This window comes from Oikopleura dioica, chromosome PAR, assembly GCF_907165135.1.
Source record: "Oikopleura dioica chromosome PAR, OKI2018_I68_1.0, whole genome shotgun sequence".
In the NCBI taxonomy this organism is placed as follows: Eukaryota; Metazoa; Chordata; class Appendicularia; order Copelata; family Oikopleuridae; genus Oikopleura; species Oikopleura dioica.
In genome coordinates, this window is record NC_137293.1 from 1,224,919 (window position 1) to 1,246,405 (window position 21,487).

The 21,487-nt window shown below is 40.2% G+C and overlaps 3 protein-coding genes and 2 long non-coding RNA genes across 5 annotated transcripts; 1 reads left to right on the forward strand and 4 right to left on the reverse strand.

The window, feature by feature from the left end:
- Positions 1-177: 177 nt before the first annotated feature.
- On the forward strand, positions 178-14,034 carry LOC145704148 (uncharacterized). Its single transcript, XM_081781587.1, has 8 exons — positions 178-1,688; positions 12,553-13,059; positions 13,102-13,172; positions 13,214-13,371; positions 13,416-13,468; positions 13,512-13,705; positions 13,751-13,847; positions 13,888-14,034. The coding sequence occupies exons 1-8, from the start codon at positions 422-424 to the stop codon at positions 13,989-13,991; spliced, it is 2,451 nt and encodes an 816-aa protein (XP_081637713.1). The 5' UTR covers positions 178-421; the 3' UTR covers positions 13,992-14,034.
- LOC145704263 (uncharacterized) lies at positions 2,216-3,075 on the reverse strand. The gene is made up of 4 exons (XR_014134437.1): positions 2,754-3,075; positions 2,512-2,584; positions 2,400-2,465; positions 2,216-2,355 (listed from the first exon to the last, which is right to left on the reverse strand). It is a non-coding gene; the product is annotated as an uncharacterized LOC145704263 (long non-coding RNA).
- On the reverse strand, positions 4,463-5,637 carry LOC145703018 (uncharacterized). The gene is made up of 3 exons (XR_014134346.1): positions 5,099-5,637; positions 4,953-5,039; positions 4,463-4,914 (listed from the first exon to the last, which is right to left on the reverse strand). It is a non-coding gene; the product is annotated as an uncharacterized LOC145703018 (long non-coding RNA).
- Positions 14,035-15,713: 1,679 nt separating the features above from the next.
- Positions 15,714-17,060, reverse strand: LOC145703283 (aquaporin-3-like). Its single transcript, XM_081780621.1, has 7 exons — positions 16,922-17,060; positions 16,748-16,879; positions 16,547-16,672; positions 16,366-16,506; positions 16,265-16,323; positions 16,065-16,222; positions 15,714-15,991 (listed from the first exon to the last, which is right to left on the reverse strand). Exons 1-7 carry the CDS (start codon positions 16,923-16,925, stop codon positions 15,775-15,777), a joined length of 837 nt encoding a protein of 278 aa, XP_081636747.1. The 5' UTR covers positions 16,926-17,060; the 3' UTR covers positions 15,714-15,774.
- Positions 17,061-18,587: 1,527 nt separating this feature from the next.
- On the reverse strand, positions 18,588-20,871 carry LOC145705132 (ATP-binding cassette sub-family F member 3-like). The gene is made up of 4 exons (XM_081782588.1): positions 19,614-20,871; positions 19,339-19,567; positions 18,809-19,295; positions 18,588-18,769 (listed from the first exon to the last, which is right to left on the reverse strand). The coding sequence occupies exons 1-4, from the start codon at positions 20,852-20,854 to the stop codon at positions 18,642-18,644; spliced, it is 2,085 nt and encodes a 694-aa protein (XP_081638714.1). The 5' UTR covers positions 20,855-20,871; the 3' UTR covers positions 18,588-18,641.
- Positions 20,872-21,487: the final 616 nt, after the last annotated feature.

Sequence of the window (21,487 nt, forward strand, 5' to 3'; positions counted from 1 at the left end):
AATATATTTCTTGCCATAAATGGACAGTTAATTGAGAATTTGCGTATGAATGAGCCCAAGGTGCTGGATATATCATCACTTTTTACGATCGGATGAGGTACTCTTAGCAAGATCAGATCGTAAACCTAGCGCGAGCATCATTTAAAGAGCGCGATCTCTTTCGTATCATCATTGTTAACGTATAAACAGCTGCGAAAAAACTGCTTAACAGAGAGAAAATGGGACTAGATAGATCAGATTCTGCGTATTACATTCGACCGAGAACAGAAGCTTACAAGATCAGAACAAGAAGAACGGAAGGAGAGCCAGTTTTTCAACCTGAGAATGTTATCGAGGAAGATTTAGGAACCGTGGCGCAGAGAATTAAGAGACTTCAAAGTTTGGAAGATGATAGTTTTTCGGGACACGATATTTCGGGGACATGGAGGAGAAGGAAGAGAACGCAATCCACAGGAAAGGCTTTCTAGAGAATTTTAATGAACTCTTTTATGAAAGAAAAAGAGCTTCTGAAAACCTCTGTAAAGAAAATCTCGACAAACTCGACAACCTTGAAACCGAAATCCACCAAAATGCATCCGTCTCGACAGTGGAACTTTCCGAATCTCAAAATGATCATCCATCATCTCGCAATGGAAGCTCAAGCTCCAGCTCAAATACCAGCTCAAAGAAAGAAAATCGTTACATTGTCGAAGACGCCGAGTCTGCAACTTCCTCGAGCTCTTCTTCTTCCGACAGCGAGGACGAGAGAAAGATTGATGTTTCTTTTGAAAAGAAAGGAAAGTCGGTCGAGTCGAGTTTTCACAAGTTTTATACTGACTCTGAGGAAGAAAGTGCAAAAGTCGACAAATCAAGCTCAGAAAACGAGGATCAGCTCGAAGTCACATTCGAAAAAGAGCCGAAAAGAGTAGAAGCCTGCATTTGGGACGAGGAAACCGCCTCGGATGAGCAATCAGATGTCGAGATTTCGTTCCAACAAGCGCCCAAAAAGGTCGAATCAAGTTTCTGGGATGAAGAAACCGCCTCGGATGAAAAATCAGAAGCAGCGGATGAAAATGTTTTCCACAACGAAAAGTCCGAATTCAGAGCGCAAAAGCCCTCGGAGCCTGATTCTATCGCTGCTCCTCTGACATCTGCCAGTACGTTCTGCGACACAACTCTAGAAGATGACACTACAACAGGCTTTTCGCTGAAAACAACGACTGTATTCACTTCCGAATGCGAGAACAAAGAAGGTCTTGCAACTCGCGACATTATCCACACTGCGACGAATGAGGATGACAAAGACGACCTCGTTCTCAAATACGAGAGCTCAGCCCCTGGAACGATCACTTTTCCGAAGAAACAGACCTTCGGGGGTGTTGAAGAGTGCTTCATCGAATTTGAAGATCCACAAGAACTCAAGGTACGAAAAGAGCAGCAGAAACAGCTAAAGATTACAACAACAAGTCGCAAAGTCGAAACGGAAGTCGAATCTGAACCAGAATTTACCTTTGAAGAGACGAAACAGGTTCACTCGAGAGTCAAACTCAAGGGCTCAGATTATGAAAATGACAAATCACCGAAGCTAAATCAATCTCTAACGGCGAACATGACTCTTCAAGGCTACACAACAGGTTTCACCGATGGCGAATCAACACACGATGAACTTGGCGACACGATCCAGCGACACTCCATCTTCATCTACAAAGGTAGAAGTCTCCAATTGTGGCAGGGTGAAAAAAAAATTTTTTTTTCTGAATGGCTCATCTGAAAGAGCTTCTCAAACTGTATAAAAAACGTTTTTACAGTCTGCCCAAATCTTTGAAATTTTCGAGATTTGGACTTGTCAGAGGTGGAAATTCCGAAATTTTAACTGCTCGTAGAGCAAAATTTTTCCATAACAAATTTTTTTTTCTATTTCTTTTCGGAAACTCTATAGTCGAATCTATGTGCTCGCGAAAATTGAAGCAGATCGGGCAACATTTGGGCTGCAAAAATTTTTTTTTGAGGATTAGTTTTGCATTAATTTTGCAAATATAAAGCATATACTTTTATTTAATTACAAACTACAAAAAATTAATCAAATAATGCTCTTAAGTCACTTGAGGTCATTTGAGGTCATCTGAGGTCATTTGAGGTCAACTTTTTTTTGCCGGTAAATTACATATTTTTATTTATTTGAAACATGAAAACGATTATTTTATCAATTTTAAAAACAAAAAATAATTTTTATACCGTGCATATGTGTAAGATGCAAATGTAAAAGCACTTTAAACTAAAAAGAATGAGGCATGTTGTGTTTGTTCCTTCTCGTTTTGTTCTTCTTTGAAAAATCTTCTCAGTCAGAAAATCCAGGCATTCTGCGATGAAAATTTCCTTAATATTTTTAAAATTTAAAAAATAAAGATACAAGCAATTACTTTTTTTTCTCGACGGCATAAGAGAGAGTTTAGAGCAGTCAAAGAAGATTGTTTGACGATCTGAAACTTTAACACTGAGGATTTCGACCATATTTTTCATGTTTATAAATACCTTTCTTTCGTTTAGGAAGACTCCGTGGTTCTGGATAACTGTCATTCGCTGTTAAAATTTGTTTTTCGACGCTCTATTAAAAATAATTTAAAAGGCAAAGATTTCAGATAGTAAGATATTTGAAGTTACTGTAAAATATTCTTTATTTAAGGACTTGTTTGCTAAATATCCATTTTTCGAAAAGAATGATGCCGGGGGCAGGGTCCTTAAATCTAAGCTTCTATGAGTATCCTCAATTTTACCTGAATAATTGAGACGATTAATTGACGAGCATAATTGTCTTTCAGATGAACTTTATCTGGCGAAAAAAAATGCTGTTTGAGGCTTCTGAAGAATCGGTACTCAAAAACATTCAATTTTTTAGTTCTATTTCCAATTAAATGAAAACCTCTTCCTGTTTTACTCGATAATAGTTAGCTAAGCTAGGTACTTTTGCACTTAATATCTTCTTGAGCCATTTTTGTGTTGATTCTTCAATTGTTCTAAGCGGCTTAGCAAGTGGAAAAGGTTGAACAAAGAGGATTTTTCTTGCATTCGTAAACAGCGATGTAAGGGTTCTATGTAAAACCTTTGAAAAGTTCTTTTATTTTTATTTTATTAATTATCTTTATAATCGGACATAGATAAAAAAAATGTTCTTGCGACGATTTAGATAGAGAGAGAACTATCCTGAATTGCTTTATCTAGGTCAACATCTTGGAATGCCAGTGTTGATGCCTTCAGAATATTGTTGTGTCCAGCATAGACTAGAACTGTTCCGGAGACGCGCGAATGACAATTTGTATGGCAATTTTCGCATAAAAATCTCTCCGGTAGATTTTCACCATAGTTCCAGGCATTCCGGCTCTTGATTTGAAGAATTGGTCTTCTTTCCTCATCGCAGATTTGTCCTACTTTCATCAGGACTGCTAATTCAGTTAAACAGGCACCAGAATATGACGTAATAATCCAGTTTTTTCTTTAATTTGTGTTTTCCGAAATATTTTATCTAAAGTGGTGTTTGAATAATTTCTTACTTTAGCTAATGAAACACATATATAAGGGGACTCCGCGGAAAACCAAAAGCAGGTCGCACCCTCATATTTTGAAAATTTTTACGCGTCTACTTAAAGATCTCAAGATGCTCATTCAGAATCGCGATTAAAAATTGTATCGGGGGCATCGGGATATAGAAATGATGGCCGCCGAAAAGAGGCCCACAAACCATAAAATCGAATTTTTCTCGAATTCCCAATACCCCCGATACGATGTTTATTCGCGATTCTGAACAGGCATATCAAGAGCTTTAAGAAAATGTGTTCAAAATTATCTCTCCATAAGGACGCCCCCATTAAAGTATTTTTTCCGCGTAGACCTAACTGTTCTATCATCTTTTTATATTCAAACAGTCCTGTGAATCTCCGAGAAGGAAATTTGTTTTTTCGTATCCGAAGAAACATGGTCGGCGCCAGCACTCTCGTTCATGCCCTTTGAACCATAAAGACTCCATAACTAATGTATGATATTAAGGATAGAACATGGATATTATGGATAGAACATCGGCTGAGCGCGGCTGCCCGTTTAGCGCCCCGCCATGACCGTTTTTTCAGAGACCCGTCAAATCTGAACGGTAAATGATTTTATCTTTATTATTTTAGCTTTATGATCATCAAAGCCTATTCTTTTATACAAACAATTTGAAAATATCAAAATGGGATAACTTGGTCAAAGTCTCGGAATGAGAGCGACTCTTTCAAAGCCCTCTATTAAAATCTAAAGATTTATTTTGAAACTCAGACTAGAAATAAAAGGAAAGTAGAAGTGAAATAGAAGACTAAAAGTGAAGAAGTCGGAGCTCTACAAAATCGAAGAATATAATTCATCGTTCAGATTAGCCGGGTCTCTGAAAAATAGATAACGACGGCGCGCTAAACAAGCAGCCGATCTTATATTTTACGCTTAAGATGGAGAAAACAATTTTTCAATTAACTAGTTTTCCATTTTTCTAACATAGATATTGCGCTCATTTTTCTGACCTGTGTCGAGGCATCACCCATGTTCCGTTATGAGAACATACAGACAGTTTGAATCGACGATAAATATTAAATATCTTCTGTGTTTCAGGATTTGATTGAAGAATGGCTGTTTTATTTTATAGTCACACGGGCAATAAAAAAAATTATAAGCATTCTGAATTCAATGATTTGATTTCTTCTTTCTTTTGCCTTTCTTTTACTCACAGAAAAGAGAATTTCAAAAACGAGAATTAACAATTAGGAATATTTGTATTTAACAACGAGGAAAAAAAATGTAATCGTGATATTTCCAGATCAGGAAAAACGGACTCTTTTCGATTCAGCATTGACTTCACTTGAATGCTGTGCGACTCTTTTTGATGGAGTTGTTTTATTGCACACCCAATGACTTAAATTTATGAACTGTATTTATTCATATTGCCATACTTAATTTTTTTGAGTTGATTTTCCTTGATCTCAAGAATATTCGACGATGTTATTTCTGGTGTTCCAGCTTTGAATTCTTGCTCAATTCTATAATAATTTTTATAAATAATTTTAAGCAACAAATAATTTTAAAGATTTTTTTTAACCTGTTGAGCACATAGACCGCGCAATCACGATTCGTTTGCGGAACATTTTCGCGTTTTTTCTTCCAAGGGCCCTGATCATTCAGAATTTTTCCAATAGTATCAAGAAGTTTTTTTTTCGAACTATCAATGGCGTTTTGATAATTTCCAATAGCCCCATTTGTATCATAGACAGTAACTGAGCGAGATTTGACATTAACGATCAAGAGTGCCGCGTGGTTTTCATCTTTTGATGACAGCAATAATGGTGCACAAATTTTTTTCGTTTCTTAAGGCTTGGGTCATTATAAGTGCCTTGAGTCATGTTTCCGACGGAAGATGTAGGATATGAGCAAAAATCTGTTTCTCGAATTTCAAATTCGGACAAGATAACGATTTTGACCCCGGACTTTGGAAATTTCCGCTTTCAGAGAAGATTTTGATATTTCGCTTAAGAAAAACAGAAAATTAGGTTTTAAAGCTCTAGAGTCACACCTTTGGCGGGCCACAGGGTAGAGGATACTGACTGTTTTATTTGTATTTTCTAATCTTAAGAGCGCAATCTTAATCAGGGTTCTCTAAAGCATATAGCCCTGTTTTAGTTAATGACGTTCGGTCGTTAAAACCCTTAACTGAGCTTGAATATCTGTTGCAGAGTAGACGTAATCGCTGATTGTTTGTTTGTTTGATAATTCTCGAAGATTGACGGGTCTTCTTTGAGGCTTATTTTTATTATCAATAATTATTGTTCCGTCTTTCTGTCCGATTTTTCTGGAAAATGTGTTTCCAGAATTTCGAACACAGAGACTAATTTTTCCACTGGAACAGAGATCGCAGCTGCAGACTATGTCTTTTGCATAAAGAGCTCCTCTTGCTGCGTCGAAGTTTATCATACGAATCGATTTAATTGACGGTATGTTGAGATTTACGGAAGATTTCGTGGTCTCTTCATTTTTATTCTTGAGAATGGCATATTCTCGCCCAGCAAAATTTTGTTTTGCGCGTTTTTCTTTTTCTTCTGTCCGCAGCTTCTGCTCATTTTCCTTCAAGAATCCGAGGCATTCATCAAGAGTACCACAGCGATTTACAAGTTTCGCATTTTTTATCGTGGTAGCGCAGTGACTATGGGCGCCATCGACGAGGCCTCAGAATTCTAGAATTAGTTTCGCGGAAAAAATACCTTTTCCATGGCGGCTGGTTTTGAAAATATAAGTTCTCCGCAGGCCATCGTTATTTGAAATGGCATGGTGAAAATGTTCCCTCGATTTGAATTCAGAGCTCGCATTATGTAAAACAGGGTTCGGGAAATTCAAAGATCTTATAAATCCGCAAGATCGAAATAGACCATTACCTACCGACGAGCCATAATGGAATTATCGTCAACATTAAAATGCAAATTTTAACCCTTTCGAACCCTTTCAGAAATCCTGTTAATGACTGTGAAATTTATGTTTCGATTTTTAAAATTTTCAACAATCATTTTTTCCGCCTCAATCGGCGCTCCGGCAAATTTCTTCTCCATAAGAAAATGAAAGTATTGCATTTTTTGTATTTCGTTTTCATTCCATCGAGCGACCGCCGTTAAAACGTTACAATTCAATCCAAGGCGCCCGGCTTGAAGATATTCATGCTATTTTTAGGGTTCATGTAAACAAGCCAAGCGAAATTAATGAATTTTCTGATCCCGAACTGTGACGCAGTATTATTTTGAAGAACAAACGTCGAGGCGTAGTCAAGCTTTCCACGGGTCTCAGAAAGTTCTTGCTTATAGACACACTTGACGTATTCATTCGATACAATTTAAGACCCTCGGCTCAAGATGAAGACTCCCTGGCTTAACATCTCCATGTTCATATACTTTAAGATCTTCTTTATTTCTGCTCTTGTCGATGCTATGGGCAAGTGTTTCTCTCGTCATACTTTTAAGCTGATCGAAGAATTGCCGTATTGGCATTTTACCGCGAGTTTCGCTACCAGAAACAAAAGCTGTCTCAGCTTTAACTCCAGCTTTGAGGAGTTCGAATCTGTCAAAGGCAACGGTCTCGTCAGGATGCATTTGTACGACTTTTTCGAATATTTCTCGATCAAAGTCTTCCATAAATTCATCCGGACCAACGCAACTCTTGTGAGTGCAGTCGCTGCAGGATGTTGAATTTTTTGGGTGAACAAAGCAACTTGTCTTCTTTTTACGATCAGTGACACAATATTGTTTGTCCGTTGTTGCACAGGTGCTCCTTTCCAAGATTTCTTTGAAATTGAAGCCTGCCAATGCGGGAACGTCTTATGGAGGGGGGCCTTTTTATCCTCAAGATCTTGTTAGGACCTGTTAACGGATTCTGCGATGAACTGTGATATCTAAGAAAAGAGTCTCCTGTCCTAATTTCTTTCCAAGGCTCTGCGCAGCCTTCTCATAAGTTCCCTTGTTAAGGCAGGACTAATAAGTGGTCTTAATCATATCATGGTGTGATTTCCATAACAGTGACAATAAATTTATAATAATTCACGATTTAAGACCCTATCTCGCAGTGTATATCCTCACTCACATTTTCATGACCATAACTTTGCAGGTGCGAAGAGCAATCTGCTTCCGCTCCTAATTCATTCACTGAAGACGTCGATAATTGAATTTCTGAATCCTCATCAATCGTAAGAGAACTTATATCTGGCACAGAAGGCGCTCGTTCGTTCATTATGTCGAAATCTGATGAAGATGGTACACTTGGAACGCATCCGTTCATTATGTCGAAATCTGATGAAGACGGTACACTTGGAACGCATTCGTTCATTGTGTTTATATGGTCAAGATCAGGGTCTCGAAAAATACGAGGCCAGGCGGCAGCCACAACCCACTCATACTCTTTTGGTTTCCACCTCTTAGAGACCCACCTCCGCTGGCCGCCAGGGTTCAGCGGCCACTTGGTGATTCATCTTGCGTTAACGCGACCCAGTCCGAATTTTACATTATCCGAGGCTGAAATTCGGTCTCCAGTGGAATCCAGCGGCCAGCGGCTGGCTTTGCCGCCAGAGCGTGGATTCGAAAAATGAATGGAGGCCGTAAGCGAAGGGCGCGCGGAGTATGAATAAATCCTCGCCGCCGCATGGCTGCCAATTTTTCGAAACCCTGGTCAAGATTCATCACACTTGGAACTCGACCATAAAAACCTCCGTTAAATCAGTCAGTTCAGAGTTATTCGCCTGAACCTCATCGTGGGAATAAACAGAAATGGTGTCAATATTAAGAATTGACGGAGCTGTGCCAAGCGGTTCATTTAGATTATCAAGTCTCTCGAGATCAAGAACACTGAAATGCAAAATTAACTTTAATTCAATCAATCTTGAACGAATAAAAACCTTGGTACTTGAAGAAGATTAACAGGAGCTTCATTGGGGTCAAAGTCATAGTTAGACACAGCATCAATAGAATCGATATTCATGACGCTTGGCGCTGGACCAAGTGCGCATAAATCATCTGGTGGTGGTTCAACAGGCATCATAGAGACGCCAAACTCGGACATCGTCTAAATACTTTAACAATTAATCCTTATCCAAGATTTTATCGAACAAATTGCTTAAGGGTAACAATCACGTAAGAAATAAGGAAAGAGTGAAAGAAAAGGATAAACATCGTAGAACATTGACATCATAACAGAACTTCTCATCCACGACGACGACTTAAAAAAAGAAAAATGAACTCCACATCATATAATTCGATTTTACCACAAGTTTTTTGGAAACAACGATGTGAGAGAGACAAATTTTCCACACAGTAATTCGTAATAACCCTGATGTCGTCCACCTTGATTGTAAGATCGTCTTATTCTTTGTTGGAGACGTAGCTCATCATATGCACGATGAAGTTGATATATTCTGTAGTCTAAACACCTCGTCATTTCCAAAACATCTATTGTTTCTTTAGATATTTGATTCCAATTTGAAGGCTTGTCAAGTTTTTGGAAGAAAAAACTTTTAACCAATCGTTCAGCTTTTAATCTGAGCCATTCTTTCGAAGAGATCGTCTTAAATATAACAGCAAGCTCAAGAGGCCTCTTAACTATAAATTTTGCAATTTCTCGATCGTCTAGATCAGAGCTGGTTATTTGATAACTGTCGTCACTCGAAAAGAAAAAGAATTAATTTTTAGAGAAATTTTGGAGACTTTTAAAGCGCTTACTTCTATTATCTTTTTTCTAAAGCTTTCTGAAGATGATTGAACGAGACGAACGCGAAAGATAGAAAAACGACGCGTAAATATTAATTCGCACACTAAAATTTTTTTGACAGATCATAGGACGCGAATTCGACAGCCATGATCCCGATTATAATCGAAAATTCATATGATAAGCGGTACCGCACATTCAAAAGAGCAATTTATGACAGGCCCGCCCTGAAAATGGAAAACGAAAAACGACTCGACAGTCATAGTGGCTTCGGTTCTTTCCAATATATCTTCTAATGCCCTGTACATTTGCTTTGGAGCAAACTCAGGGAGTTGGCTTTGCACGACACGAGACATCATAAAGGTAAGATTCGCCATGGTCCCCGAGCCATCATTTGACACTTCGAAGGAATTAAGGAATCGTGGGATTTTTCCAAGGTATTGTTTTCGAGCATCCATGGTTTTAACTAAGCAGATCAATTTTTATACTTTTGAAGCAATAATCAACGATCAGAAAGCAGAAAAAGCGGGTGTGCGCTCCGCGCCTGTCTTAAAGGAAACCCGCAACTTTCTAGAATTGATGGCCTTGAGGGCGTTGTTGAATTCAGGTTATAGGGACTTTTGCTGATTTCTAGAATGGTCTTTATAGCCTCGATGGCCATGATGTCCTTGATGGCCTTGTCGACAATCTCTTTTCTCTTATCGCCAGAGAGAAATGAAAAAATCGGTCAAAACGAAAAACACAAAGAAACCGACTTAAGCCGACCACCCACCGACCAAACCCCACCACCGATCAAATCAAAAAAATCCATGGTAGGATCGTTCGGTGCCAATATAAACCCCACCATTTCCGACTAGGTCGAGTTTTTGGTCGGGTCGATGGCCTTGATGGCCATGCTGGCCGTGATGGCCTTGATTGCCTTGTTGACAATTTCAGGTTCATCCCTATTAAAGGTGTAACGAACGTAAGTGATCTTAATTCTCGGTCCGAGCCAGAGTTGCAGATTTTTGAAAATTTTTTGTGAGCTGAGCTAGCTGAGCTGTGGTCGAAATTGAGCTGAGCTGGCCCCTTGAAAAGCAACTGAGCTGAGCTGGATTTTTCGAAAAAATGAGCTGAGCTGAGCTGAGCTTGGGCTAATTTGAAAATTTTTGAGCTAAGCTGAGCTGACAATTTTTTTAAGCTGAACTGAGCTGAGCTGGCCCCTTGAAAAGCAACTGAGCTGAGCTGAATTTTTTCGAAAAAAATGAGCTGAGCTGAGCTGAGCTTGGGCTAATTTGAAAATTTTTGAGCTGAGCTGAGCTGACAATTTTTTTAAGCTGAGCTGAGCTGAGCTGGCCCCTTGAAAAGCAACTGAGCTGAGCTGGATTTTTTCGAAAAAAATGAGCTGAGCTGAGCTGAGCTTGGGCTAATTTGAAAATTTTTGAGCTGAGCTGAGCTGACAATTTTTTAAGCTGAACTGAGCTGAGCTGACCCCTTTGAAAACAACTGAGCTGAGCTGAGCTGAGCTGGATTATTTCGAAAAATTTGAGCTGAGCTGAGCTGGGGTTTATCTGTTAGTTTTTGAGCTGAGCTGATGATTTTTCAAACTGAGCTAGCTGAGCTGAGCTAGCTGAGTTGAGGTTAAAATTGAGCTAGCTGAGCTGATCTGACTTTTCTCGAAGAACCATTGAGCTGAGCTGAGCTGAGCTGGCCCCCTTGTAAAGCAACTGAGCTGAGCTGAGCTTGGGCTTATCTGAAAATTTTTGAGCTGAGCTGAGCTGACAATTTTTTAAGCTGAACTGAGCTGAGCTGACCCCTTTGAAAACAACTGAGCTGAGCTGAGCTGAGCTGGATTTTGTCGAAAAATTGAGCTGAGCTAAGCTGGGGTTTATCTGTTAGTTTTTGAGCTGAGCTGAGCTGATGATTTTTCAATCTGAGCTTGCTGAGCTGAGCTGACAATTTTTTCAAGCTGAGCTGAGCTGGGCTAGCTAAGTCGAGGTTAAAATTGAGCTAGCTGAGCTGAGCTGACTTTTCTCGAAGAACCATTGAGCTGAGTTGAGCTTGCTTTCTTCAGAAAAATTAAGCTGAGCTGAGCTGAGCTGACCCTCACCTCGAAATCGCTGAGCTGAGCTGAGCTGTAGCTCATCTAGCTCATATAGCTCACCTCAGCTAGCTCACAAAATTTGTAACTCTGGTCCGCGCTATTCCGATTTACGGAAAAATGTAAAATGAGGGAATTATAATGGCCTAAATTCCCTTTTATAATTTTAGACTTGTAATAGATATATCTGTATAAAAAATAAGTCAAACGATAATTATAATAAATAAGTATAAGAAGGACCACCGAACATACTGTTTTTTCAGAATTTTTTTCTGCGCGAGGCCCATCTAGGCCAAAACCGTGGGGGAAGTCTTTAAAGCATACCTTCTGTCTTCGTTTGGATTCTACTTTCTTTGGAGTCAGTCGTTGGCAGGATTTCTTCTGTTTTTGATTTTTTCTGCAATTAACAAGCGTCTTATATAATTTTAAGAATAAATATATATATTTAGTATACCTGTCACTGGTATCGAAAATTATTAACAATCTTTCTCTTAGCTTTCTCTTCTTCTCTTTCAATTTTGTGTGTTTCACAGAATTAACTTTCTCGAAGTGAACTGCCAGCCAGAAATTAGTTTGGAAATTTTTTTTTCATACTGTGATTTTGATTGATGCATCCATTAAATAATCATTAATGAGCGAGGTAGTTCCGGAATCGCGAGCGCATGTGTACACTTCACCGTCGATCGATATTGAAACAAAAAATTTTCAAAATCAAATGAGCAATATTTTTGCTCAAAATTATTATTTTCAAATTTAAAATAAATAAAAAATTGTAATTTAACGGCAAAAAAAATTGTTCTCAAATGACCTCAGATGACCTCAGATGACCTCAAATGACCTCAAGTGACCTCAGAGCACTATTTGATTACTTTTTTGTAGTTTGTAATTTAATAAAAGTGTATGCTTTGTATTTGCGAAATTAGTGCAAAACTAATCCTCAAAAAAAAATTTTTACAGCCCAAATGTTGCCCGATTTGCTTCAATTTTCGCGAGCACATAGATTCGACTATAGAGATTCCAAAAAAAAATAAAAAAAAATTTTGTTATGGAAAAATTTTGCTCTATGAGCAGTTAAAATTTCGGAATTTCAACCTTTATCAAGTCCAAATGTCGAAAATTTCGAAGATTTGAGCAGACTCTAAAAACGTTTTTTATACAGTTTGAGAAGCTCTTTCAGATGAGCCAATCAGAAAAAAAAAAATTTTTTTCGACCTGCCACAATTGGAGACTTCTACCTAAAGGTCAAAATCCTACCTGGCGAGTTGGCCCGATTCTAAATGATCCCCGCTGCTGGCTGTCGTCAAGCGCGGAAGGGGATTACGAGAGCTTCATGAAGGGAGAAAAGCAATGCCGAAGCTTTCACTACTGGATGGAGTTTGGCCGCGGCGGTTGGGTTCGATCTGGAATCTTCAGCATTCGAGAATATGGTTTTGGCGCGCAAAATCTAGGACATTGCAATGGCACTTTTAATGCGGCTTGGAAGTCAAAGGTCATTCCGGGCATTTACGATCGCAAAGTTGATGAAAACGGCGATCATTATTTTGAGCGGACGGCGTTTGCGAAGGGCACTCCAAGTATGGCTGGAATCGTCGATGGGGAAAGCAGCGATCTGCCTCCTTTGATGATGCGGGAGAAAGTGACAGTCAGAAGCTCTGCGGATTTCTTAGTCGAGAAATCAGGACGAGTAGACTTCAAGCCTAAAGAGCATGCACCAATTGTTCCGGCCGAAGATGCTGTTGATGGACCAGGTTTGAGAAAAACTCGAATGAAAAATCGTTAATAAATTGAAGGGCTTCAAAGAGGCGAGTCATTCAAACGCGAGGAAATGCGACTGAATTCAGACTCGCATGACATCGAAAAGGTAATATCTTTCCGAAGTAATCACTGAAACTGAAATTCTAGAGAGTTCCCTATTACCTCTACAAGCATTCGAACTGCTGGAAGATTGGCCTAACTGCCGGAGCCGCTAGAGCGGTTCTGATGACGTTAGAAACTGACTTCAGAAAACTTGACAGAGCAAAATGGATCGAGGTCGAAAGAAACACAAGAAACTCGAAAAAGTATTCACCAATATTTTTCTATTTTATTTTAATTTTGCTTTCAGAATGAAGGATTCTCAAGTGTTGATCAAAAAACATCCCTTTGCTCACAATCTAGGTAACCAAACTTACAAAATATCGTTCTGATAAAATTATTCTAGTGCAAATCGAAGCATCGTTGAGGTCCCAAGAGCCCATATCCGGAATTTACTACGAGCTTGAAGATCAGGAAAATGTTTGGAAGCTGACAACATCGATTTATGTCACTGGGAAATTCGCAACAGAGTGGAAAAACGCCACGCTTCCTGGTTGGTATGACCGAATAGGTCCGGAGATTTTCATGAGTCGCCATTTGGTGAGAGCTTTTTTTATATTTTTTTCTTTTGAAAAGCAAACTAAGAACGAAACTGATAAGCAAGAAATCTTCATTTATAAAAAATCTGGAAGATGGCATGTTGGCCCAGATCCTCGAGAAAAGATTTGCTGGCTTTTCTCAGGTAAACCTGAAATTTCGAGTAAAAAATAATTCTGTTTTAGGTAAAAATGAGCGCCACCTTCACGTGCAAACGAGGTGGTTCGAAGCCGACCAGGGCCAAAAATGGATTCGCAATAGAAGCATTACTGCCGCGCTTCGTCACTAGATCGTTTTTTATACTGTTCCTATTTGTACGAGATCATGTAATAAAGAAGAAAGATCATCAAACTTTTTTTTGTGGGGTCTTTACTTTTTCGACCATGTTCAAAGAAGTCTTGAGGCAGAAAGAGTTCATGTTAAGTTACGGAGTTCTGAGCAAAACATGTGTTGCAACTCATGAGCCGTAAATATATCCTTTTGGGAATATACCCTTTTTCATTTGAATGTGAATAAATGGTCCGTTCAATTTTCTTGATAATTTTCACTGTTGCGGAATTACAGTTAGTAGAGATAGAAAAGACGCCTTTTCGGACTGTTGAGACTTCGTATCGTCATGTTGAACTGTATCTTCCTGTTGATTTCTTGAGCGAGATTCATGATCGTCGAACAGCACGGGAATCCTGCATTGCAAAAGGAATGGTTTTGCCAGATCCACTGGATTTGAATGAATCGATCGCTTTTTTCAAAGATCAAAATGAAGAAAGTTATACGTTTCACTTTTACACAGGTTGATTCTTATCCTCAGTTGATATTTACAAATTTTCAGACATTGTTAGAACGGTATCTAGTTTGTGGATCAGTGAGTCCACTAACCGTCTTGCGAATACATCTTGGGACCCCGAAAATATCTTTGAAGGGTTTGAAAATGACGTTCAAGAGCATACACGACCATTGTAAGATATCGTAATAATAAAAATCATGAGCAGTTGTTTTTCAAGGCAAGACTTTGGACTATGCTTGCTCCGCGAATACACCTCGACAGCAGATGCTCTTCACTACCAGATTTGCGACAATCGAACAGTGGCTTCATTTCTTTGTGAAAACGATGATTTGGACTTTGCAATCAAGACCTTTTTGAACAAGACTTTTCTTGACGAAAATTTGAATTCGATGACCGAAGAGGTTGAAGTAAAGCAATTTTGGAAGGAAGTTATTTCGAGGCCAGACAGCTTGCCTGCTGGTTGGGGCAAAATATGGAATCGAAGTCCTCGAAAAATACTGTAAGAGAAAAATTTTTTTTTCAGTTTCTAGAGCAAAAAATTAAGGGATGCGGCATCGCAATGCGAGAAAGAGGGATCAAGACTCTTTCACCCAGCACGAATGAATGATAAGAATTTTAAACAGAATTATTTGCCGCATTTTACAATCGATATTCTCTGGCTTGATGGATATCAAATAGATGATCAGTTAATGCACTTTCAGACTAATGTTTGAAGTTATTTTTTTAAGTAAGATTAAATTATCACTAGGAATTTGTACGAGAAAAAGATCTTCAAGCTGTAAGATTTGCACCTAATTGGGTATATCACACAGTTTCTTCTGATGGCCCCGAAGATGATCGTATTTATACGAATCCATACAAGGCAAGGATCCTTAAGTTAGTTACTCAGATATCAGATCAAGTAGATCCATCTACAGTTCACTTTTTTCCAGAAGGGAGGCTATCTCAAATCGGCACCTGGGTTTTCTAAAGCGCAATTTATGTGCATGAAGGTGCCATCGAATGCCAAAAATAATTCAACTGATCTCTTTTTCAGGTGATCGAAGAATATCCTGCTATTGAAAAATTTCGAATGATTGAAACAAAAATAGAAAGAAATGGAAATGATGCTCTAAGTGAATCTGATCGAAATTTTGTGATTGCTATTTCTCTTGTTATCTGTGCATTTTTCTCGATTTCATCATTTATTGGCTTCTACGTAAATAGCGAATAAAAAACAATTGAGGAAGAAAATTTATTTGAATAGGATAATATGAAAAGTGTCAAGTCTGAACAGTCATTCAGTTATTTATAAGCTAACATCGTCTCGTTCCTTCGCAGGTGCAGATTCGTACGGCCAGTGCGCAGCAATAGCGAATTGGTATGTCAACGCTCCAATAAATCCTCCGATCAAGGGACCAAACAATGGCACCGTAAAGAATCCGTCCCAAAGGGTCGCGTCGCCGGAATAGAAGATGGTTGCGAAGAGTCTGGGGCCGAAATCACGTGCTGGATTGATCGCGCCACTGAAAATTAAAAGATTTGTTGAACAATAAGCGAAGAAACAAGTTTCGTATTTTCTTAGATAAAATCACTTACCCGCCATTAGCACCGTAAGCAAGGCCAGAAACAGCAGCAGCCATGCCGATCAAAAATGGAGCAAGCCCTCCTGGGTTCACATTTTGACCGTCGATCACCATGAAAATGACTGTGATCAGGATCCAAGTTCCGATGATTTGATCGATGAAGAGGGTTCCCTAAAATTGGAATGAAAGAAGAGAATAATCATTTTTTCTTACCATGCCAGGGTTGAAGTCGCCAGAAGGTCCAGTTACGTACAGTCGAGCCAAATCAGTAGCTTATGAAATAAACTTACATGTTTCTCCCTTTTAATAGGTACCTGTATAATTCATTTTGTCAACCAGATGAGCTTCAAGATCAGCATAGGCGGCAGAAACGAGGAAACAACTGGTAAACGCGCCGAGTATTTGGGAAAGAGAGTAAACAAAGAACATCTTTAAATTTTCCCCGAATGTGTTTCCTGAAGAAGTTGCTTAAATATGATTTGTTAACAAAAATACCGAGTTTTCCAAGGGTGAACATCGCCATCGTAACAGCTGGATTAATGTGCCCCCCTGAAACTCCGGCCGACGCATAGACTCCAAACGCTACTGCGAATCCAAATGCTAAGCAAACTCCAAGCGTTCCTATAAAAATCATCAGTCAACTTATCTACCTTAAATTCTCAGTGTCGAATCAAGTTGGAATGCTAGAAAATTAACCTGTCGCTGCGATTTGAGCTTCATGAACGGCTCCTAATCCGATGAGGCATAAAATGAAAGTACCGAAGAATTCAGCAAGCGCAACTCGCAAGTAGATATTCTCCGTCCCGAAGAATCTCTTCAACCTGTTCTCTGAATATTTTTCTAGTTCGAGCACTTTTTCAATATTCTTACCCATTCTGAGCCGGTAAAGATAAAGCGCTAATACTCTCTGAGCTTCAAACTGTCAGGACACAAATCGGTGCCACTTTCGGCGCTCAATATATACTATTTTTACGACGGTTTGAAATTTGCGAAATGCGTGGAGAGAATCCTCTCACATTCTTTCTTTCAAATTCTTCGCTTTCAAGAACTGACCACACACATCATTGTAGCGGGGATATATTTGATCTGCATCAAGGCGTGTGTACTTTTTTCAAGCGATTTAATTTGAATTAAAAACTTTGAACAAGCTCGTTTCTTTCAAACTCGTGCGCGTTTCATTATTTGCTTGATCGCCAGACATCAGTAAAACCGCGCTAGAATCACCGAAGATCAACGACCATATAAAAAAACCTCAGCGATTTCGCGGTCGATGGAGAAAACTCGGTCATTTACCCTGAAGTCAAAACTGTTGGCAAGATATTTTCTGCACAGCAAATTTCGTTAAACAAATCAAAAAAATGAGTGAAAAAGACATTTCTGAAGATAATGAACACTATGCTAGAAGACTTGCAAAAGAAGTTTCTAGAGAGGAAAGGGCCAATTTTTAAACATTCACCTTTTTGTTGACAAAGCTCATAAGCCCCCGAAAGATCGCGGAAACGACCGAACGAGTACTCGAGAAAGACAAAAGAATAACACAACGAGAGCCTAATTTTTTAGGAACTCTTCCTAGAAGTCAAAGCGCTCTGAATCTCGGAAAGGATCGAGACCGCTGCTTTCTAAGAAATCCGTTCTACGGCGCGGCATTCGTTCTAGCGCTCCTTGTTCTCGGAGCAATCACGATTTCTATTTTGAATAACGAAACTAAATTTGAACGAGAAAATAAAGTTCAATCAAATGAGTCCGGAGAAAATGGGCTGTTCTGGTATCTGGACAGAAAATGCAGGACAAGAGTTGATCCGAGTTTTTTCGTCGAGCTTTCTACCGACCGCTTTGGAATGTCTCTTGGATGTTCTGATGAGGAGTTGATTGTCGTTGAACCAGAGGTCTTCTCTCGACGACATCGATGGCTCGTCAAGTTGAAAGCGTGGTTTCCAAGTTTCGATGAGGATTCCTTGTTCACCGTGATAATGGTCGACCCAGGTTCGTGGAAGAACTTGGCCATTAAAAACTAATGTACTAGATGTCCCCTCTGTTGAAGACCAAAACTTGCGATATTTCCTTCATTGGGCTGTGGTCAATATTCCGATGCCGCTGATCAATTATTCAGGAACCGGGTTCAAGATCAATTCAATTAAAAACGTCTAAAGCCGGAAAAGATCAAACCCCAAGAAAGACCATCAAACTCCATCATTTCCTCCTCAACTTGATCTGTCAACCTGCGACGCTGGTAACAGCTTCAACTGCACCAACGCCATCGAATACTTCCCCCCGAATCCTCCTCTTGGGACTGGGCAACATCGTTATCAATTCCTGCTTTTCTGGCAAAGTGCAAGACTTACTGAGGATGATATTAAAAGAACCTTTTCAAAGGGAGATTCCGAAAGAATAAAATTTGATCCTGAAGTATTGAAATTTGAGTTGAAAATGAGTTTTACTGCTTCTACATCTTTCAAATGCGGTCACTGAGATCTTCCTCCTGCCATTTATCAAAATAAATAAAACCCAAAGATGTAAATTATCCTAATTTATTCTAGCGCCAGTTCAATGAACTTTCAGGACAAACAGACTTGAACTTATTCCGCAGAAGTTATTCTTTGTGCTTGCTGATTCCTCCCTTATTGAAGTCGGCCATGAGGGCGCTTCGGTAAGCTTCGAGTCCACCTTCGATTCGTTTGACAGTGCCGTCCTGGCAGTTCCAGACTTCGTTACAGGCAACTACAACAAATGTTAAACAAGCAGGGTGCAAAAACAGACCTGATATGAGCCGCTCGTCGTGAGAAACCAAAATGACGCCTCCCTTAAATTGCTTGAGCGCTTCAGCCAAAGCAGCGACAGTTTCAACATCCAAGTGGTTTGTCGGTTCGTCAAGAACCAGCAAATGCGGCTGGGCGAATCCGAGCTTGGCAAAGGCAACTCGCGACTTCTGACCTCCAGAAAGGACGTTCATTTTTCTCGTAGCCACATCTCCGGTGCATCCGAAACCGCCGAGAATTCTTCGGTATTCTTCAGCAGTCTTCCCAGGTTTGAAATCACGAAGCGTCTCGATAGGGGTAAGCGAGAGGTCGAAGTCTTCAATGTGGTGCTGTGCGAAATAGGCGATTCGGCAGTTTCGGTTGTGCGTTACGTAGCCTTTCGTCGGCTCCAGCTTGCCAAGAAGCAGCTTCAATAGGGTCGATTTACCGGCTCCGTTCTCGCCGACAATGGCGATTCGGCTCTTGGAATCGCAGCTCAAGTCGATACCCTAAATTCATCATTTCAAAAAAAAATAAAATAAGCGCTATTACCTTGAAAATCTGACGAGAGCTGCTGTAAGCAAACTCGACATTGTCCATTTGAAGAAGAGTTCCATTGATTCTCTCTTCGGCCGGCGCGTTGAAGCCGAACTTGACGACCTCTGGTGGCTCTGGTGGGTAAAGGACAGGTAGTTTTTCCAAAATCTTGATCTTTGACTGGACTTGAGCGGCGCGATTGGCATTGTATCGGAATCGGTCAATGAAGACTTGGATGTGATCTCTTAAAATGAAAGTTTTACAATCTGAATCACTGTATTTGATAGTACCTGTAGCTCTTTTGAGCCTCGTAGTCTCTGAGTTGTTGCTTGTGTCTCTCTCCTCTCGTCTTCTCGAAGGTGTCATAGTCGCCTTTGTAGTAATACAGAGTCCTTGAGCTCAGATGAATGATGTCCGTGCAAACAGAGTTCAAATAACTCCTGTCGTGAGAAACCGTCAACAAGGTATTCGGCCAGTTCTGAAGACGGCTTTCGAGCCACAAAACGGCTCGCATGTCCAACATGTTTGTCGGTTCGTCAAGCAACAACAGATCAGGCTCCATCAACAGCGCCTGCGCGAGAGCAAGTCGCATTCTCCAACCGCCAGAAAACTCCTTCGTCGTCATTTGCTGCATCTTCGTAGTGAAACCGAGACCGTTGAGAATTTCGGCAGCTTCGGACGGCTTTGAATCCGCGTCGATTTCCTCTAATCGCTCGTGGACGACTAACAATCTGTCATTATCCGCTCCCGATGCGCCAAGATCATCTGCTTCTTTGAGGAGATTGGTTCGCTCGGTCAGGACGCCAAGGACGGAGTCGAGGGCGGTCGTATCATCTCCAACGACTTCTTGTTCTACGTGGAGAACGGTGATATTGGACGGAAGCGACAGCCCCCGGGAATCGAGAGCTCGTAGAAGAGTAGATTTACCGGCACCGTTTCGGCCGACAAGCCCATATCTTTTTCCTTGGGCGAGATTGAGCTCCGCATTTTGGATCAACTGCTGGGCGCCGAAGGTCAAGTCGAAGTTTTCGATCAAAATATCGCCGGACATAGAAATTCCCGGCTTCGATTTGGCCTGGGAAGCGACGGCTTGTTCCTTGACCAGCGCTTCTTTTTCCTTGTTCTTTTCAGCTTCTTCCTCAGCTTGCCGTTTAGCAAGCTTCGCTCGGGCTTTCTTATCAGCTTTCGCGGATTCCTTGGCGTTGTAGTTTCCACGGAGCTCGATGTCGGTGACGAGGAGTGAGTCGAACTCAGATGTGTCGACTGCGCTGTCGCCGAAGACCACAGCATTGACGAGCTTGATCGGCTCGTCGCTCTTCTTGTCCATCAAGCCCCAGAGCTTCTCTGCGAGAGTATCGACATCGTCTTGGATTGCTTGAGCGCAGTCGATCAGAAATGGTCCGATTCCATCAGCGACATCATCGGCCGAGTCAAAGCAGTCGACATCTTCGAGGACGCCGCCGAGGTAGTCCGCGATGTCATGGTCCAGTTTTGGGTAGAGCTCTAGAACGTGCTCTAGGAGGTTCGACATGATTGCCTGAATAAAATTTTTCTAGCGCTAAAAAAGAAAAAATACGGCCTCAGAATACAGAAAAACAAAATCAGAAGTAACATTTCTCCTCGAATTAAAAAATATTAGTTCTTCTCTTAAGGATATAGCCGAGGTATCGGAAGGTGAGTCGGCCACCCAGACCTGATTTTTAAAAATGATAACAGCTGCATGAGCAGCTCGGAGCTTCAAAGACCAACAATGCCAAATGCTACCTGCTGAGTGATATAGATCTGCATCGGCCAAAGAGAACACTGACTCGAATTTGGAAATTTGATGATATATTTCAACATTTGAAATATGATATATACATTTATACATTCAAAGATCGCAATATTTCGAAGGAAATTCGATGAGATCTGTTTCCAAGTCAGCAAATTGAGAGCAGATTTTGAGAATATTGCTAAATTATTTAAAATATTTAAATCATTTCTCAAAACAAAAACCTTTCTAGCCAATCGTCTTCCTGTTCCAAAATCAAATCTAACAATCTTCGACAATAGTGTCTTTTTGCAACTTTCTTCTTTCGCCGACGTAACTGATTGTTGCAGACTCGATTCAAGTTTTTGACTTTGAACTGCCAAATTGTTCGAAGGGAATTACGGCCTCTCACAT

Bases quoted from the DNA above. Each gene is read 5' to 3' on its own strand.
- LOC145704148 (XM_081781587.1), top strand. From the start codon at position 422: ATGGAGGAGAAGGAAGAGAACGCAATCCACAGGAAAGGCTTTCTAGAG. The intron at 13,469-13,511 runs GTAACCAAACTT...AAATTATTCTAG, and splicing joins TCCCTTTGCTCACAATCTAG to TGCAAATCGAAGCATCGTTG. The intron at 13,706-13,750 runs GTGAGAGCTTTT...AAGCAAACTAAG, and splicing joins TTTTCATGAGTCGCCATTTG to AACGAAACTGATAAGCAAGA.
- LOC145703283 (XM_081780621.1), bottom strand. The intron at 16,507-16,546 runs GTATTTTTGTTA...CAACTTCTTCAG, and splicing joins GTTCACCCTTGGAAAACTCG to GAAACACATTCGGGGAAAAT. The intron at 16,324-16,365 runs GTACCTATTAAA...TTATTTCATAAG, and splicing joins TGACAAAATGAATTATACAG to CTACTGATTTGGCTCGACTG.
- LOC145705132 (XM_081782588.1), bottom strand. From the start codon at position 20,854: ATGTCGAACCTCCTAGAGCACGTTCTAGAGCTCTACCCAAAACTGGAC. The intron at 19,568-19,613 runs GTACTATCAAAT...TTTCATTTTAAG, and splicing joins GAGGCTCAAAAGAGCTACAG to AGATCACATCCAAGTCTTCA. The intron at 18,770-18,808 runs GTCTGTTTTTGC...CATTTGTTGTAG, and splicing joins CGACGAGCGGCTCATATCAG to TTGCCTGTAACGAAGTCTGG.